Here is a 19,157-nt window from a genome sequence, read left to right as displayed (position 1 = left end):
AAAATGAAGACTAGATAACACTCCCCAGTATCACTATTCAGGTCACAGTTATTGGACAGTCATGACCCAAGAGAGATAACGTAGCCACCTTTTTTACATTTTGGACTGAAAATAAACGTTTCCATACATGCTATGATAACACAGTGAAGACATTTGACAAAAACAACTCAATGGATTATTTACAACTGCTAAATCTGATTAATGAGATGTTCTTACCTACCTCTAGTAAAGGTCATTCTGCATAATGAGTACTTTTTATACTTTATGTACATTCAGTTTAGGTAACTTTAACTTTATTTGAATAGTCTGCCTACAGATGGAGTCATAAAATGAAAATACGCCAGTGAAGTAACTCAAAACTGAAAAGTACTTAAGTGAATTTACTTAATTGTGTTGTCTAAAATAAGATTTGGGAACAAGAAAAACATGTGCAGGTATTTTTTTTCACCATTTTAGTAAAGACTATTATTACTATTGCGTCAGCACCTTCAAAGCATTTATGGACATGCGTCACAAGTACAATTCCTCTACTCTACTGTTTTTTTTATTTTTAAAAGAACACTACAACATTTAAGAAACATGCTTGTTTATTTCTTAGCTGTATTATAAGTGAACCCAAGTGGACACAAGACTTTTGAGGTGCTTTATGGAAGCCCATTCATGTCAGGAAAAGAAAAAAAAGATGAAACTTTGAAAAATAAAATGCTCATATAAAGTTAAAATTATTAGATAGTTGGTTGAAATTCTGAGAGAAAAAGTCAAAATGTTGACTTTTTAAGAGAGATTCGGGACATAAGATATCCTGCACACACTGAGTTATCTCAGGTGACGGGAATAATACATTATCTTGTTATCCAAAGTACTCTGAGGATGACTCCTTTCAGCCTTTTTGTATGAACACACACACACACACACACACACACACACACACACACACACACATTCTGTAATTTGCAGTAACTCCATTGTTGTTTTATGCAAACAGTCTGAAGCTGGATAGGACGCACTGAGGCATATGCAAATCAGCCTATCAGGCAGTGCAGGGTATACTGCAGAGGTGAACGTTTCTCCACTTAGGAAAATGCTGATGAGCAGCCGTGGATTTCCAAAACTTTTTATCCCAATACGAGGTGCATTTCAAATAATCAAGGAGACAGACGGCAGCCGGAGCAGCACAACCCATTTCTCTGTCTGAGGTGAGTCACTCTTACACTGGCTAATCAATGACTGTTTAATATCTGCATTATTTCATGCCACACACATGAATTTTATTAAGAGTTTACATGATGTGTGGTTACTCCACATAGAGGGGATGAGAAATGGCTACAATGAGCTTTGCTTTGCCTTGCTTATGAATATTACAACTAGGGATCACACCGGAGAGTGTACAGTTTGTATGCAGGGGTGGAGGGAGGGCACATTAGAATAAACTCAAGATCATTTTCCTGGGTGGCCTGAGTGCTTCATTGTGCAAGTTAAAGTAACAATCCTGTAGGAAAATCAGCTATATTTATCATTACAGATATTAAGATGAGCGCAGACACAGTGGAACAGTCGGAGGCTCAAGCTGAACAGGCAGGTAAGGATATTTCACCTTCCTCATGGCGCACGTAAACACCGCTGAATCATCAGACAGGTTCAACAAAAGTGGCTCAGGAGAGTGTTGTCACTCCGCTCTGTTTATTCTGACACTGCTGGAATTCCACAGAAAGACTTTATTGTTTTTACATGTGGAAAAGTTGATAAATGAATTCCAGAGAGTCAGAACTTTTCTTCTTTTTGAATTAAGTGAATTATAGAAAGCTTACTTGTGTTTTAACGTGAAAAAGATATCTGGAAAGTTCATAAAATAAGTCCCTACTGCCTGGATTATCGTAAAATGGTATATTGTTTTATGATATACTAATGTCTGGATTATCTTGAAAGGGTATTTGTTTGAGTTCAGTTAGTCAATATCTTAAGAACCTGCCTTTTATGATCTTAATTTTGGCATTCACTGGCTTTTTGGTGCCAGGTTTTATCACTGCTAAATGATCTTTGGCGCTGGTGTTTACATCAGGTTTTTAGAAACTTTGGCTACTTTAAGTAATTTAAGTATAAAACTTTTCATAGCAGCAGCTTCAGACAACTTCAGAACATTTTAGGCAACAAAATGTACCACATACTGGCTCATGTTGTGTCTAAAGGCGGCACAAATAAAAACTAAACAGCATTTTGCCCACTCGTGTTTCATAGGTAGCCATGTGTGTGTGTGTGTGTGTGTGTGTGTGTGTGTGTGTGTGTGTGTGTGTTATGGCAGTTGGTTGCTATACCAGGATGCACCTGAGGCTGTTTGCTGAGAAATGCTGACTGCCCGGGGGCTTAGAGTGCCAACCACTCACAAAACAAAATCAGGAACCTACAACAGAAAAAGTGGAACTTTTCTTTAGACAATGGCTGCGTGAGAGAAGTGAATGGCTTTGTTTCACAGAAGTGCTAAAACTCTTTTTTTTTTGTCAGTATGTGATTAGATGTAACAAGTGCCACAGCTTCAAACTTTCATTTAAAGAAGCTCGCATCATTAGTCACATCAAGAGGCCTGTGTCTATAAAAATGTTATATATTTTCTCACTTATGTGTTCATCATCGCTCCATAAAGATTGTTTTGGTTGTATTTGTCCAGATTTTGAGATATCTGCCTCTGAGATTTATGCATCCTCTCCAATTTAACAGAGGTGAATGTAGTACAGTCTGTAGTGCACCCAACATTGAAAATAACATTAAAATAATGCACAGGAATGTGTCTTTCCAATGAAGTGTCCACGTTACTCTTGATAGTCTACAGACTACACTTCACTTTGATTCTAATAAAACATACAATTCATTTTGCTGTTGAATTTTTTAAATGTCATTTGAGCACCACAAATTAAAATCCATTCACCTCCATTGTACTGGTGTGAAGGCAGAAATCTTAGAGACAAAACTAAACAAATATAACCAAAATTATCTGCATGCAGAGAACTATTTATTATCAGTTATTTATTTCTAACATGTGTGGACTAATTCTTAAAATCTTAATATAAACCGTTTATGTGTTTGGATATCAGGTAGAAATTAGCAGAGGAGAAAATGATTATATCTGTGCTTCAGAGTGATCTGAACCCGTAACATTTTTTTAAGTGTACCACACATAAGTCATGTGGATGGTTGACATACAAAATGCAGCATTGTATCCAGACTCCCCTGTTAGTATTAGACAAGTCTGGTTAAGGTTAAAGGGAAAAGATGATGGATAAATGTTAATAACATTAACACATCCTGTCTCTTGCTTTAGGTCACTTATGATTCAGAACTTTTACTAACTTTAAGTTGCTAAGAGTGAATGTTGTAGATGAAACACACTTACAAACACAACACAACATTTCAGGGATCATTTTTTTTAATAGATACATCTGTGTTTTAGACATATTTACAATGCTGATAAAAACAAAGAAACATGATTTAGATGACATTACAGTTCTCTCAAAATATATTTACCTCTTGCAGATTAGTTGTATTTAAATCCCTAAAATTCTTTTGTAAAAAAAACCTGTCACTATATTCACATTGTTGTGTAGCCTTCTGCTCTGCTTTTGTAGCTTCTGTTTGCTTGAGATTAAACTAATTTACTGATAGGAAAACAGGGCATGAATGATAAAAAGTGTCAGTCAGAGCCTGAAGTCACTCTCCGACTCTAAAATGACAAAATGATGTATAGTCAAAGTAGTCAATCTTCTAGATTTTTGAGCTTGCTGTTATTGTATAATAACTACAATGCAACGCACAAAGGAAATGTAGGAGCTGTGCATGCTATGTGTAACAATTCATTGAGAGAGTCAACTCGAGGATCAAGAAAGGAAAGATTTGCAGTCTTGCATGTTTTTTAAATTTAACAGTCTGGTGACATTATATATATATATATTTTAAAAACTGATGTAAAAACCAACAACAAGTCTGACTAACAGGTGTTATCTGTGCATCCAAAGTCTGATGTATTTTATTCCTGTGTGGCATAGAGGTCGATTGTTGTCCACAAACGATTTAAAACACATCAATGAGCCACATTGTTGCACTGGGTGTTTGTGCCTTGTAATGAACACGCCCAATGTAATTTTTTTTTTTTAACTAACATACATACACCTGCTGTGGTAAATACTCACCAGTGCACAAATGTGTATTAATACATCCATCCAGCAGAATTATACCTGTTTTAGGAAATAACTGTACCTTTCTTCAGAAATAAACTGTATATTTATGTGATGCTTTTAAAGATTTATCAGTGGGGACCGGTGGAAATGGACAGCCACAGACAGGAAAGTCAAAAAGCATTGAAAGAAGGATGCCTTGTCGGTTTTGGTGTTTTCACGGGATTTGTTGACAACCTAGGAAAATATAGAACACCAGTACTCCAACATCACAGTTTATGACGCCTCTTAACACATGCATTGCATCATTACTTGTTAGTACAAAACAGACAGTACTGTATACTGTATCAAATCATCACACAGTAGTTTACTCTTTTCGGATTTACAAAAACTCACTATACATATTAGGATGTAGGGATCTAGCTTTTGTAACTTACTTTATACTACAGTAATATCATAATTAGCCCTGAAGACTAACCGCAGTCAAACAGAATATTGTGCCCGAGGGATGAGATGAATTGTCCTCAGTGCAGTTCATAAGAATTTACTGTTTACTGAACAGACTTGAGTTTGGTCACTTTTTAAAATACAATTTATGACTAACAGGTGAAACAAATGGCCTACGTGTAGAATTATTTTTGACTGACTTTCGTACGTAACCATCGTTTCCAATGCGTGTTTGTGTGTGTGTGAGTGCATACTGAGCTCTAACACTGGCTTCCTGCGCTAAGAGCTGATTTGCATGTCTTGGTCATTTCCATACTGGAAGTTTGGCCGTGAAGCTAGTTGTGCTGGGGGGCAGCGACATAGTGAGGTTGTTGAGAGGTAAAGAGGGGGGGAGGGGTTTGAGGAGTGTGTGTGTGTGTGTGTGTGTGTGTGTGTGTGTGTGTGTGTGTGTGTGTGTGTGTGTGTGTGTGTGTGTGTGTGTGTGTGTGTGGAGGGGGTTTATAGGTATATTTGCATCATGTGTCTCCAGCAGCTCACTGCCTCTCTCTCACACACACACAGTCCCAAAAGCCCCATTTGACATTCAAATGATGGGAGCTTATCCAGCACACCTTTGAACCCTCCTCCTCTATCAGCCCTCGCCCTGTCCTCTCCGCATACACTCACCACTGAATGATGTACACTTCAGGAGGGAAACTTCTTCTTGAAAAGTTGTGTGTGAACAGTCAGCAGCCATTGCAGTAAATATACGACAAATGGGCACATAGATTTATATTTCTTTTTTTACAACCTACAACATAACTCTGGACAAACATACTCTATCAGTGTATAGTTATTCTCAGACTCATCTATACAGTTCGAATTAAGCACTTTTCCATATCAATACATGACAATACACAATAATACCTCTTATGCTCTACTGTTGTATATATATTTTTATATTATGGTATGGTTTCATTAGTAGCTTTTTATTGATATCTCTGTGTGTTTCTTTATTTCTAATAATATAAAATGACAAATATAAGAGGGACTTTCAGAGATTGTTTATGGAGGTCACAGGTAATTCATTTGAAATGTGCCACTAATCTGTTTTATCACATATAAATGGCTGTATATGTTTAGTTTGCACCTTCTCCCCTCTGATGTTTCATGTTTTGCGTCTGTGTTTTAACATTTTAACTTGAAACAAGTGTTCTTGCTGTAATATGTTATTTTCCTTGGAACGCTGTATTTTATTGTTGTATAAATGAAATTAAAATCAAACTGGTCAAAATCAATGGATTTTGTTCAGAAATTATGTCATTGTAGCAGTAAAAAGAGAAATATTTAGTTGTGAAATAATAGTATAAACACAACAATGCAACACCGAAATCATGTCTCACTTGTAGCATCAAACGCTTAATATAGTCTTTATATGATTTGATTTGTCACTACATCCAGAAGCTGAATGTCATCAGGTGCCACAAAGCAACATTTTTAATAAATCTGAATTTCTTTCTCTCTTCTGACATTTAGAGCAAAACGGGATCGACTTCAATCGACAAGTGAGTAGCAGATTTTTTCATAACGTACTCCATTTCCGGTGTTTTGAATTCCTCTGAAAGAGAATTTCATGAATGAGGTCCCTGTCAGCAGGATTTGGATTGGATGTATACACAGCACAGTGGGTGAAATTGTTGACTTGTGCACACTTTCATAATGTCATTTAAGGGGAAACAAGATTCAAATTCCTCTTAATCATCGACAAAACCATCAAGTAACCTATACCCATGTTGATACAACATCCCTCCTGATCAGTGTGTGGCTCTATTTAAAAAAAACTTTTAATTGCCAGTAAATGTTGACTGGGAGAAACCAAAAAACTCAATGAACCACCAGGATCCTGCTGTTACAACAGAGGCCTCACTTCTTGAATGTTAAAGAATAAATCAATATTAAATGTTTTGTTATTATTTTCAGTATTTTTTTTTTGTTACTGGCATCAATTCTCACGAAAAGACAACAAACAACAACAATGTTTTAGCTTGTAGACCAAAACTTTCTTTTCTCTGTGGCATTAAAGCCACTGAATTTGCAGCATGTATATTTTATTTTAAAAAAGACTAAATATTTAAAAGTTTTTATTTACTTAAACAGCTGGTCACTGTTTATAAAGGAGAAAATTGAGCATTTGTCAAGGACTATTTTCAGCAGCGGATTAATACACATTTGTTCCTTTTTGGCTTGAGACTCTTCTAATCAGTCAGTACTCACAAACCCTTGTTCCAGTCAGATGCAGTTCAAACGAAGAGTAATGTGGCTTTCTCAGAATTATTCATTTGAACCATCTTTCAATTACCTGAAGTGGGAAAACAGCTGAGCACTGTAGTTTCTATCCAGATGCACTCAATCGGGACTAAATTGTGCATTTTCAGCTGCGTATTTTATTCACAGTTTCAGGACAGTGTGTGTGGAATTGACTGAAAATAATTAAGGAATATATCAGTGCACCAGTATGGCTCATTAATATGATTTGGACAACACTGCAGCTCTATAGTGAGGAAGAATAAGATATATCAGGCTTTAGATACACACATATGCTCGTAACTAGGATTAATTCAGTGTTTTAGTCTTTGTAAAAATGTAGATTATCACAAGACTTGCTGTATCTTTTGACAGACTTAATAACGAAGCTCAGTTGGAATATAAATATCCTAGAGCCACATGACTGGTACTGAACCTTCCTTCTCAGGACACAGGTTCAACTGACTTTTGGATGGCTAACATCCTCAGGATAAACTATCCGCTCTCCCCACAGATGTCAACAAAGACTGCCGCCTATTTCGAAACTCTTCAAATAGTTTGCAGCTATTTGGATACTTCTCCAAACATTCTTTTTGGCAGTGAGAGGATATTTCTTTTAGAGCTCGTGTTTTCAGGAAGTGACATGGCTTTCAGGGGTTAGGGGGTGGTGTGTGTGAGGGGGGGGTATTTGCATACTGGCTTGCCCAAGGGGAGGGAGAGAGTCTATCACTCTTTGTATCATGTTTAGTGACCAAACTGGTCCTGGAGCGAGTGTACAGGAGTCTGTGTGTGTATGTGTGTGTGTGTGTGTGTGTGTGTGTGTGTGTGTGTGTGTGTGTGTGCGCACTGTCCTTACATGCACACATAGTGATACAAATGTAAACATGCACCCATTTGCCCCTGAGATTATCCACAGACAATGTTTCGTCAGCCTTATAAAACTGATCCTTTCAAATATTTATCTTCAGTTGATACAGTTTGGTTGTGTTTCCTTAGATAAAGACAGAGGATCTCCACGACTCATCTCACTCAGGCTCCACCCTGAAGACATGTCACCTGACACAAAGCTCTCCGATGCCCGGAGGTCAGCTGTCTGGGGTAAGGCACTCTGACTGGGTTTCACAGAGCGGCAGTGATGGAGGAAATATTCAGGTTTGTTGAAATAAAAGTAGAAATATGACGATGTAGACGTGCAGTTTCCTACTACATGCTCCACTGTGTTCACCACCAGTGATGGTGAACAGATGTTTAACAACCAGATCTGAGAAAATAACTCAGATCTACGACTATGACAGATAGCTGGGTGTACAGACTGGAGGTGTGGAATTTGAATGACAAAGACATTTAACAGACAGTGAGGGTGTAATGAAATACATTATTGAGTTGCATTGTGGGAAACGTAGGATCCAGCAGCTTGGGAGTTTTTTTTTGGGAGGCTTAGAATAAGGCAGCAATGGAATATAATATTCCAGCACATTGTTGGTCATTTCTACTCTCTACAAACTCATCAGTAAGATTTTGTGATATTGAAATTGTTACTTAACTAAAGTAAAGACTATATGTACTATCAGCATGTCCTTAAAAAAATTTTATGTAAAAAGTACTCCTCATGCAGAATGGGGCCTCTCACATTGTTGTATTATCATATACATGCATATTATATTTTTGAAATAATATTGCAGATTAATTAATGAGTAAACAACATTGCAATCAGTGGTGGTAAGAAGCTCAGTATTTTTTTTATTCTCACTTTATACGTCTACTCCTCTACAGCTCAGAGGGAAATGTTATACGTGTTACTGAACAACATTATAGTTCCACTTTACTTACAAGCACTTTACATGTTTTACACACGTAACATATGACGAGCTTCTGAAATATGACGCCCTGTTAAAACTATCCAACGGTATAAAATATCTAAATTAGCTGCACCTTGATCGAATACAACCATAAAATGCTACTAACACATTAATTATCCAATAATACAATATGCAATAAAACAACAGTCACTAGGGCAATTTTTTTTAACTATTCAGAACATTTGCTTATTATTAGTTTTGCCTACATATTTAAATGTTTCTACACACTTAAGTAAAGCATCTCAATACTTCCTCCTACACTGATTGTAATGTTGTGACTGAACGAAAACATTTATATGCTGCTGACAATACTAACTGGTCATATGTTTTAAATATAAGTACCTCAAATCTGTAAATAAGGATATTACATGAATACATGTACTTGGTTACTTTGCACCACTGAAATGCGCACACTGTGAATTTTTTGTTCACCTGAGAATTTGCTATTTTTTCCTTTTTTTTTAAAGGCTAAACTCTTTATATAGCTTTGTGATGTTTAATCTATAGCAAATAATCATATTTTATATGCTGATCATGATGATGTTTTGTCTGAAAAATCTTCACAAAAACAACTAGTAACTATAGCTGTAAAAGTAACAGAATAATAAGTACCTCTGAAGGTGGAGTAGAACATGAAATAGCACAAAACAAAAATATTCATGTAAGGACAAGTACCTCAGAATTGGGGCTAAGCAAATTATGTAAATTTCCACGAGTGCAGTGTGCGCAGATACAGTACATTTACTTCAAACAGAAGCCTGGAGTTTCCATTAGTCTCTATTTACATGGGAGTCAAGACTTATTTTTCTTGTTGTGCTTCTTGTTTTCACTCCAGGAGCTCACCTCTCTCCACCCCATGCAGCAGCTGGTTCTGATGCCACCATCTCACCTGTCATCTCCCTCCTCCTTCCTGCTCTCCCAGAGCCCGACCAGCCACCAAGGTCTAAAAGAAACTTCACTTACATTGACGCACTAAATCAGCACAACCTGGTCCAAGGCATGTCTTGAATAGTTAGGGAGGAAGAAGTGACTTTGACTCAGTAACAAAGCAGAAATGTATTTATTGGCATAAATGTGTTAATAGTCCAACATCTTGAAGATGCATGGTTATTTTCTTTCTTTCCAAGACTTTGAAGGAAACTGATCTGACATGTCTGACAGGCATCAAGACTGAAAGCAGGGATAAACAGCTACAGCTATGCCTTTGAGCAAATTAAGTGTAAAGTGAGACGTTTAATCCTAAAACCAACAGGAAGGTTAAAAACAAGGATTTGTGGTTTTTAGGAAGAGTTACTTACAAAATCTATTGACAATAAACAGTTTATTCCTGCTACAGCTCACTAACGGACACGTTATTGTTTAACACGTACATAGACCAAAATGTAAAATACAAAGTTTTTGCTTTTTGGGAAGGGTGCATGGTATTTTTTGAAAAATAACAGCAGCAGTCTCAAACAGATCATTGATGAAAAAACATCATTTTCTCCTGCAGCTCTTCTGCAGCAGAACCTGCTGTCTCTTCCTGGCCAGAGTCAAGCTAGTCTCCTTCAGCATCAGCCTGGACTGGCTCTGACTCCACAGGTAACCACTTCCTGTCTATATACACATAATAACAACATGAATGTCACATTGCCTGATCAATATCAGTAATATACTATAATATATATGAAGAATGAATCGCCTGGCTACTTGTACAGTGAATAGTTAAACTGATTGCAGTTCTCCTGGGAGCTTTATAGCCTCTTTTAACTCATTGTTTTGGTTCTGTTTTAATTCATCAACTTTGCTGTACCTGCTCAACACAAATCAGGGAATATAAAGACAAATACGTCTACAAGGCAAACACTTCATCTGTATTTGTGAATTCAGTTGTTACTTTTGTCAGTAAAGACCAAAAACTCTGAAAACCAGCAGAAAACACCTGGAAACTGAAGGTTTTTTCTCTGATTCAGGCTATGAGTCGCTCTGGTCTGGCAGGACCGTCTATGGAGAACCACATGGACATGTCCCACCTGCAGATGCCCAAACACATGTCAGTACCACCACAAGAAGAACCCAGTGATCTGGAAGAACTGGAGCAGTTTGCCAAAGCGTTCAAACAAAGACGCATCAAACTGGGCTTCACACAGGTGATTTAAGAGCATGAGCCCCTCTATGTTTCCTTTCAAGGGCCTGGAAACTTATTTCCTCAGTCGGCTTCATACTATAAGTAATACTATAAGTAATGCATCTCATTTCACTTGACATGTTTCTGTATCTGTATTTACGCACTTGATTTTCTGATTAGCTTTATTACAACTTGGAAATTATTCATAAAACTGTAATCTTATGAACTGGGATAATTTGGCTTTCATTCACACTTTGACCTGCATGAAAGCATGATATAGTTAATGTGTTTGTGTGTGTTCTATCACAGGGAGATGTGGGCCTCGCGATGGGAAAACTGTACGGGAATGATTTCAGCCAGACTACAATCTCTCGCTTCGAGGCTCTCAACCTCAGCTTCAAAAACATGTGCAAGCTCAAACCTCTGCTGGAGAAATGGCTGAGTGATGCAGGTACAACATGAGTACCATTGGTTATGCTGCACAAATATTAATTCTAAATGTTTTTGAATGTGTTATACCCAGTGTCAAGTCAAGATGTAGCTGAAACCACTTTGTTAAAGCAACAGTTTGACACTTTACTCTTTTGCCAAGATTCATATAAGAAGATCAATACCACTTTCATGTCTGTATGCTATATTTTAAGCAACAAGAAGCAAGAGACTAGCTTATCTTAGCACAAAGACTGGAAACAAGAGAAACAGCTAGCCTGGCTCTAAGTACCAAATTATATCTTGTTTATTTAATCTGTGCAAAACAGAAATGTAAAAATGATAAGTTATGTACTGGACTATTTCTTGGCTGGGAGCAGTGACTTCCTGGAGTCTTGTTATAAATATATTTACAGAAATATTTATGGTGACACAGAGGGTGATCGACCGTTATGGTGATTATGTTTAATAGTACAACTAATAACTATCAAGACGGAACAGCTTTGACATCAGTGTCATCACTCAGCTTAATATCTCTTGTAAACTTGATCAATAATAATGTTGATTCCCTCAAAATGTAATTGGTAATGTAATCTGGTTACACAATCATGAGTCAGGTACATTGCACGAAACAAGACTTATGGATGCACTAGTCTGGGAAATCTAAATTCATTATGTAGGTTCATACATCCTCTGAGTCATTTAGAAAATAATTCAAATCTATTACAATATTTTTTATGGTCTCTGTCATTGTTTCATCAGTAATATTATCCCCCACTAATAGACCTTCTTCACAGCAGGTATTTTAACAAAAAGCATGTGTAATTAATATGATTAACAATGGGTCTGTCAAAAGGGTCTATAGATTTCTGAGTCAAAACAAAATGTTTTTTAAATTCTGCAGTACAAAATATGCTCTAGTTTTGCAACTGGGACTTGATTTTATTGCCGTTCATAAGTGATGATGAATGTCCATGTTTTATTTCTTCTTACATTAGAGAACTCACCTTCTGACTCAATGAGCAACCCTACCTCTCTGCCACCCCTGATTGAGGGCTACGGACGCAAACGGAAAAAGAGGACAAGCATTGAAACGAACATCAAGCTGACTCTGGAGAAACGTTTCCTTGATGTGAGTTCAACAACGATATGTAGAGAGAGCCTGTTCTGCTTTTTAGGGTATATACATTTACTGTGTGTAAATGTGATAATAATTCTATAAATACATACTAAAGTAATTACTTAATGATGAATAAAGCATTTAATGGAGCTTGTGTCTGTAACCAATGTTGTTAATACACCTCCATTACAAACAAATTATTTCATTTTAATAAGAATAAAATAAATAATAATTAAAGCCACTATATATAGAATTTTAATGTGATTTTAGCATTTTTAAAATTCTAAAGTACTATATATTATTATAGTATTATATTACATTTTTCCTACGTTTTTGTTTGTAGAAATGTAAATACTTTCAGCCCACCCATATTACCAGGTCTAAATTGGCATTAAACTTTATTTACATCCATGTCCCCTTCAGGATAAACTGAAATCATTTTGCCTTCACTTTTCGAAGTACCATCAGCAGATCATAAGTTTTATTCATCCTGTACTTTGTTTTTTGTTTTTTTTACCAAATATCTGCAAAACTGATGACACTCCCCACAACCTCAGTTGTACTTTGCGTTTAGTGCTAATTAGCAAATGTTTGCACGCCGAGATGACGACTATGGTAAACATTACCTGCTAGACACAAACAGAATCATGGTAACATTATAATAAATATAAAATATTTAAATCAATGAGTCTTGTTTACAGATATCCCTGCCCTCCTTAGGGCAAATTGTAAGAGCTTTGTTTATCCCTTCACTTTTCCTCTAGCCTCTAAAACTTAAAAACTGTACATCATATATATTTCTAGATTTATACAGTATTAAATGCCCTTTAGTATCACAACAACATCAGGTATGTCTTTGGGTTGTATTTAACTTTGTTTCAAGCCACTGAGGCTTCTGAATGGATTATAACTTCCTTCAGGTACTTTCACTCATTTGTTAAAACGTTTAGATTTTTCATGTTTCATTCAAAACTAACTTGATAAAGTTTTGGCTACAGGATAGCCAGATCAATGGCTGACTGAAAGTGTCATAAATACGAGACCCTGATGATAGACGAATATTACAGATACCGTCAGTTGTTACCAGGCAGTTATCAACCTTAAAGACATTCATGAATGAAATATGAACCAATGAACTTTTTTGGTTTTCAGAACCCCAAGCCCAACTCTGAGGAGATAACCCTGATCTCAGAGCAGCTGTCCATGGAGAAAGAGGTCGTTCGAGTCTGGTTCTGTAATCGGCGTCAGAAGGAGAAGAGGATCTACTGCCCGGTGGCTAGTTTATCGGTCAAATCACACAGCTACAACTCCAGAATGGTTAGCTTTCTAAAATATTGAACCCCTTCACTCAGAAACACATAAGATAGCATAAGGACCGGAAGCTAGTCGGGCTCTGTCCAAAGTTTAAAACACGTCTACCAACACCTCTAAATCTCACTAAATAACAATATATCTTGTTTTTGTAATTAGCACACAAACTAAAACAAAAAAAAACTGTGTGCCCATCCATCCAGGACGTAGTTATGTGCACATACCAAACCTGGAAATATTAGATAAGAGAGATAAAATATATTAATAAGTGAACTTTAGAGGTGTTGGTAGGTGTATCCTCGAACTTTTGACAGTGCCAGTAAGGCTTTTTTCCCTCTGCCTCCAGCCTTTATGATAAGATAGGCTAATTTTTTCTTCTTTTCTAAAGTCCCCAGATGACTTCTATATCCAAATGCCTGCTATCATGTATAACTGAGAAAATGTTTTTTTTTCACCTAAGTAGCACCACTAACTCCAGCTCCATATTTAACACACAAACATATTTTTTTCTTATCTTATTCTCATCTAAGCTCATTTTTCCAAAATGTTGAATGTCCCTGTGTGTGCAAGTGTTTAAAGTTCAGGAAAGGTTTTTGCACACTCAAGTCATCCTCAGGTTTATGAAATATTGCTCTTGTTCGTCCTTCAGTGTGCAAGAGCTTTTACTGCTGCTTTCTACTGCAGTTCCAGTATGTGCTGTGTTGAATAAATTGTTGGTCAAAAAGCAAATACCTGCATATTTTGTGGCCCTACTTAGATGGCTTTATCTAATCAATTTTTTGTTTCAGGCCTCAGCATCCAGATCTTACAGCCCTCTGGCTTCAGGTGGAGGCAAGTACTATTTGCTACATTCAGCTATCAATAAAGAGCCACTGTATTGTGACTGCTACTGGTGATTAATGTATATACAGTAATGATAAATACTTGTTTTCCTAAATTAGTTATGCTTGAGCTGTTATCTAAGTGTCCAGAGCTAATTTGATGAGATCCATGTATGTGTGTGCATATTTAGTAATGTTTTGACTTTTTCCTTCCAGTTTCATCAAATTCCTCTCCAAACAGTCTAAGCCGTGAAGCTTCTCCCAACAGTCTGTCTGCTGTCTCCGCCTCTTTAACGTCTCAGGTCAACCCAGCTTCTTATAGCACACCGGGGTAAGAAACGTACCCTTGCAGATTGTTTTTTTGTTTACACTTTAAAAATACCACAACGTGCTGTGAAAAGCCTGAAACATGTCAACTTATTATTAAAGTAATCATATAAAAAATTTTCTTTGTTCTTTCTGGAAGTGTAACAAAATGTTGGGATATTTCTTTAAACTAAATATACATCAAACATAATTGCTGAATGAAGTGTCTAAATGAATAACCTGTTATCCTCTCTTTGGCCTTTCAGGTCCTGGTACCGTTGGAATCCTGCTGCATATCATCATTGAAAAACATGAACTGTATCATATGAAGTTTTTGAAGATTGATTGAAGATGTACACTGAAGATAACGCAGTAACACAAGACCCCTGTGGTGAACAGGGTTACAGCTACAGGCTAAACCTTAGATGGCTGTCTTGGACAAAACTGCAGCAAAAACAGAGGACTGCAACACACCACAATACTGTCAACACTCCAGCTCACAGCCTCGAGCTGTTTGATCTGTGTCCATGTGACTCTTTACTCTGCATAACCGAAAAACAAGCTCATGATAAATATCAGAAACACCGGTGGAGATGTTCAAGCCTAAATGCTTATGGCTTGTCAAGATTCAGACAACTTATTTGAATGTTGAAGGATTTAATAAGAAAAGCTGTTCATGCTCATATTTTATTTAGTGTTGTGTTTGTTAATTCGATGCAATCCTACATTGCATACTGCTAGCCTGTCTAAATATGCAATCCAAACAAAAGGAACCTTATATTATTGAGCAGACAGGCAGACCTTTGATTTGTTCATTTTAGTTCTTTAAATGATAGATCTGTTTTACAATTTGGGTCCTATTATTGCGGTTTTGTCCATCATTCATGACAACATTGTACTCACCAAAGTACTAGTTCATATCTGGTAACACGCTCAGATCGGACAGCTCGTTCAGATTATTAAAATCACTTTTTTTGGTGGTAAAACCAAAAAAGTAGTAACCCTTCAAGGAGAAGAAGAAGAATATCGTGGAGACCAAGGAGTTTGTTTACAGTCTGATCCTCTCATGTCTGTTGACCTGTTGGACTTTAGATCATGGTTATTATCACAGATAGAAATGAAAGATGATTGATAAAACTACAAAGACAAAACCCAATATGTAATACACTGTAATCATAACATTCTTTAGAGGCCCGGAACACACCATGTTCTGACAAAGTACACCTGTTTTTGGTTATTTCGTCCCCCCCCCCCCTCACCTGGTTTGAAGTGGGTGTAGCTTAACTGGAAAAAAGGTGACATCACAGATTTCAGAGCACCAATCAGAGTTCAGCACAGCTGTGAGGTTGTTTGCTGTCATTCAAATTTTATCACAACCGCAGTCCTGATGAAGCAGATTAGCTTTTGTTTTGTTTTTTTACTGTTAAATTCTTACTAAATAAGAATATGTCTTTCTTTTCTGAACTTAAACTTTGATTGTTGCTGATTTAGTCATTCATTTGTAGAACTACTCAAGGTTTCAAACCTTGTTTTCAGATGCTTTCAGCAAACTTTGAGTGAACCCCGGCCTCAGTTTATGGGCTTCCAACAAACTAGTTTGCATGATTTGTCGTGAGTCCAAACTGTTTATAGATGTTCTCAATGGTCACACACAAAGGCTGCACGCCACTGCTTTTCAACTCTGTATCGTCTGACTCTGTAGTTTTGCTGTATTGAACAGTAGGTGCACACTTTGGGACAGTATCTCCTAGAAGGTCAAGGTACTGCACTCATTTGTATGCACAAAAAAACGGTGATGGAAAACCTGAGAGAGGTTTATGCCCCATTCACACATACAAACACCACAGGAGCTTGAACCTCAAACCTTCTCCAGCCTTGAGTTTGAAGTCCTCCTGCTGACACAACGAATCAAACTTGTATTGACAACCTCGAGAAATGTAAGCTGTTTTTTATTTTTATTACAACTATGTAAAAGCACTTAAAACAAATGGGAGGAAAGGCCAGTCAACAGCTTCCCAAGTCAGTCATGATATAACTTTGACAAGCTACCATGACTTGAAAAAGAAAAATGAAATGCAATAAAATAAAATGCTTCACCATGTGCCAGTATAGTGGCGCTTTAACGGGGAAGACACACACACAAGCTTCATTCTCAAGAGAGGAAAGCCTGCTGCTTTGTGTCTGTATGTGTGAACAGTGCTAAGTTTAAACCTGGTCTGCTTTTACACCTTTCACACACCTGGCCAATCACTGCAGTAAGCGTCCATAACAGTTACAAAAACTGTCAAATGTAGCTCTGCTGTTCAGTGGTTTCAGACTCATATGAAACATACTGAGGCCTTTAGTCAAAGAATGCTGTAAAATATCTCCTGGCTTGGTTAGATTCTGGTTCAACTTTGTTATAAACTGTATCATAAATGTTATTTGGCAGTTGTAGTTCATTTATGTTGGGTGACCTGCTGGGATGTGTTTTCATTGACTCTGCATCTCAGTTTAGAGAGTCATTCCCGTCAGCTTTACTATTACCTGCAGCGACCATCTGGCAATATTGTCCTAAACCAGCCACGTGCTGTACTTTTCAGCAAACTTAGAGAGTTTGGCGAATTTGTTGTTGATATATTTCCAGCTGCGTATTAATACACACACTGTGCTCTAGTGAGTATTAAAAGCAGCAGAACGATGTGACTGTGGGATCAGAATATGTCAGCTTTATGGCACAGGAGTATGAGATAAATAATGCAGATGTGAGAAGATGTTGACCTCTGTTCACTTTGGTTTCCTGCTGTAGGTTTTTGTTCTGTAAAAATACCTTTTAGACTTCAAGTCGAGGTCTGACTACTCGTTTGTTTGGTTGTTGTTTTTAAATTAATTTCTGTTTTTGAGTGTCTAATGTATATTTTATTATATTTTGTTTTATTTTATTTTAGAGAAATGTTTTGCAGTGGTACAAAACTCTGAGCTACGTAACTCATCCATGAAACAATTATGTTATATAATATTAGAGTAGGTACTTTTTAAAATAAGTAGGAAGTGAAAACCGTGCCATGCGAATTTCTGAGTCTCAGAGAATCTTTTATCTTAATCACTTTACCACTAACTCCAGGGACTCTTATCAACTTTTATTTACAGTCATTAAAAAAAACACTGTTATTGTACGTTGTATGTCATTGATTTGGCCTTCTTTCTTTTTAATGATGCAAAGAGTAAATTCCAGTGCTGATGGCTCCATATTGGCAAGTTTCCTCCAGCATGAATGTCTCACATAAGACAATAGGAAAAGAAAAAGGATGCTCCTTGCTTTAAAATGTATACATAATTCAACTGGTTCACTCTATTAATGTTCCTTTTGCACCTACAGAGCCTCCACCAACCTCCTAAAGATCTGTGCATTCAGAGGTCAAAGTTCAGTGAACTTTGAATGTAAAACCTGGCAGACAATCTAAAGTTATTTTCAGACAGTGAATACTTTACATTGCTGACTCTATCTGTTGAGTTGATGGGGTGTTTTGTAACTCAGTCACGTAAATGTTCCTTCAGACTTTATTCAGACATGATGGGACTGAACTAAAGAGGCACAATGCCTACTTGAAAGGGAGCAGTGTATTAAGATTTAATAGATTGTTTAATAAGAATAAATATAATGTGGTTGTAAATACAGAATTTTGTTTAATATTACTTTTTCCTATTAAGATGTTATATTATTGCCACCATGTTTTACTATATACATTACCTGTTCATACACCAGCCTTTACATAATGACACATTTTAGTGTGATAAAACCCAAAGTTTATAAACTTCATATCAATACTAAATATGGGCAAGAGTTTAAGTGCTTTACATCAGAGATTTTTGCTGCCTATTTTATGCCTCTCATTCACAGACCAATGGTAACGAGCCAGCAAGCGAGGCGCCATGCAAGGTGAAATTTGGGGTTCAGTGTCTTACCCGAGGGCACTTCAACATGTGGAGCTGGGAATCAAACTGCCAACCATGAGATTAGTAAACAACCTGCTATACCTCACAAGCCACAACTGCCACAGTTTCTGTACAGCGTTTTGCTGGATATTTATCCGTCCATCCATTCAATCCATGAAAGGAGCTCAGATATTTTAATGTCTTTTAAACCAGCATGAGAATAGTCTCCTCAACAGTTTAAAATGGGATCAAAAATGTTGCACTGTACAATCATAGATCAACACTCTTTAAATATCATAAAAAATATATATCAAATCTGGCAACTGCAGACTAGACTACAAGTATTACCAAAATGTCTTATGACATATCCCTGATCTGAAGGATGCAGTAACTGAG

The 19,157-nt window shown here is 36.8% G+C and overlaps 1 protein-coding gene across 3 annotated transcripts; it reads left to right on the top strand.

Annotated features, from left to right (window-relative positions):
* Window positions 1-1,057: 1,057 nt before the first annotated feature.
* On the top strand, window positions 1,058-19,024 carry pou2f3 (POU class 2 homeobox 3). Of its 3 annotated transcripts, XR_003461483.1 has the most exons (14): window positions 1,058-1,196; window positions 1,523-1,579; window positions 6,126-6,154; window positions 7,890-8,045; window positions 9,588-9,693; window positions 10,245-10,333; window positions 10,705-10,881; window positions 11,169-11,310; window positions 12,287-12,420; window positions 13,561-13,725; window positions 14,508-14,550; window positions 14,757-14,871; window positions 15,113-18,049; window positions 18,114-19,024. XR_003461483.1 is itself a non-coding variant. In XM_019265783.2 (13 exons), exons 2-13 carry the CDS (start codon window positions 1,531-1,533, stop codon window positions 15,150-15,152), a joined length of 1,191 nt encoding a protein of 396 aa, XP_019121328.1. In that variant the 5' UTR covers window positions 1,058-1,196; window positions 1,523-1,530; the 3' UTR covers window positions 15,153-19,024. The 3 variants fall into 3 exon arrangements, 2 of the variants coding, with proteins under 2 accessions (XP_019121328.1, XP_027129608.1); XM_019265783.2 differs by having other exon boundaries at window positions 7,890-7,991; window positions 15,113-19,024; XM_027273807.1 differs by having other exon boundaries at window positions 15,113-19,024.
* The last annotated feature ends 133 nt before the right edge of the window (window positions 19,025-19,157 follow it).

This window comes from Larimichthys crocea, chromosome XXII (genome assembly GCF_000972845.2).
Source record: "Larimichthys crocea isolate SSNF chromosome XXII, L_crocea_2.0, whole genome shotgun sequence".
In the NCBI taxonomy this organism is placed as follows: Eukaryota; Metazoa; Chordata; class Actinopteri; family Sciaenidae; genus Larimichthys; species Larimichthys crocea.
The sequence above is the reverse complement of the archived record's forward strand: the minus strand, read 5'-3'. Positions and strand labels throughout refer to the sequence as shown.

Coding starts and splice junctions, on each gene's coding strand:
- pou2f3 (XM_027273807.1), top strand. CDS start 1,531: ATGAGCGCAGACACAGTGGAACAGTCGGAGGCTCAAGCTGAACAGGCA. Junction 12,421..13,560: donor TGGAGAAACGTTTCCTTGAT/GTGAGTTCAACA, acceptor TTTGGTTTTCAG/AACCCCAAGCCCAACTCTGA. Junction 13,726..14,507: donor ACAGCTACAACTCCAGAATG/GTTAGCTTTCTA, acceptor TTTTTGTTTCAG/GCCTCAGCATCCAGATCTTA.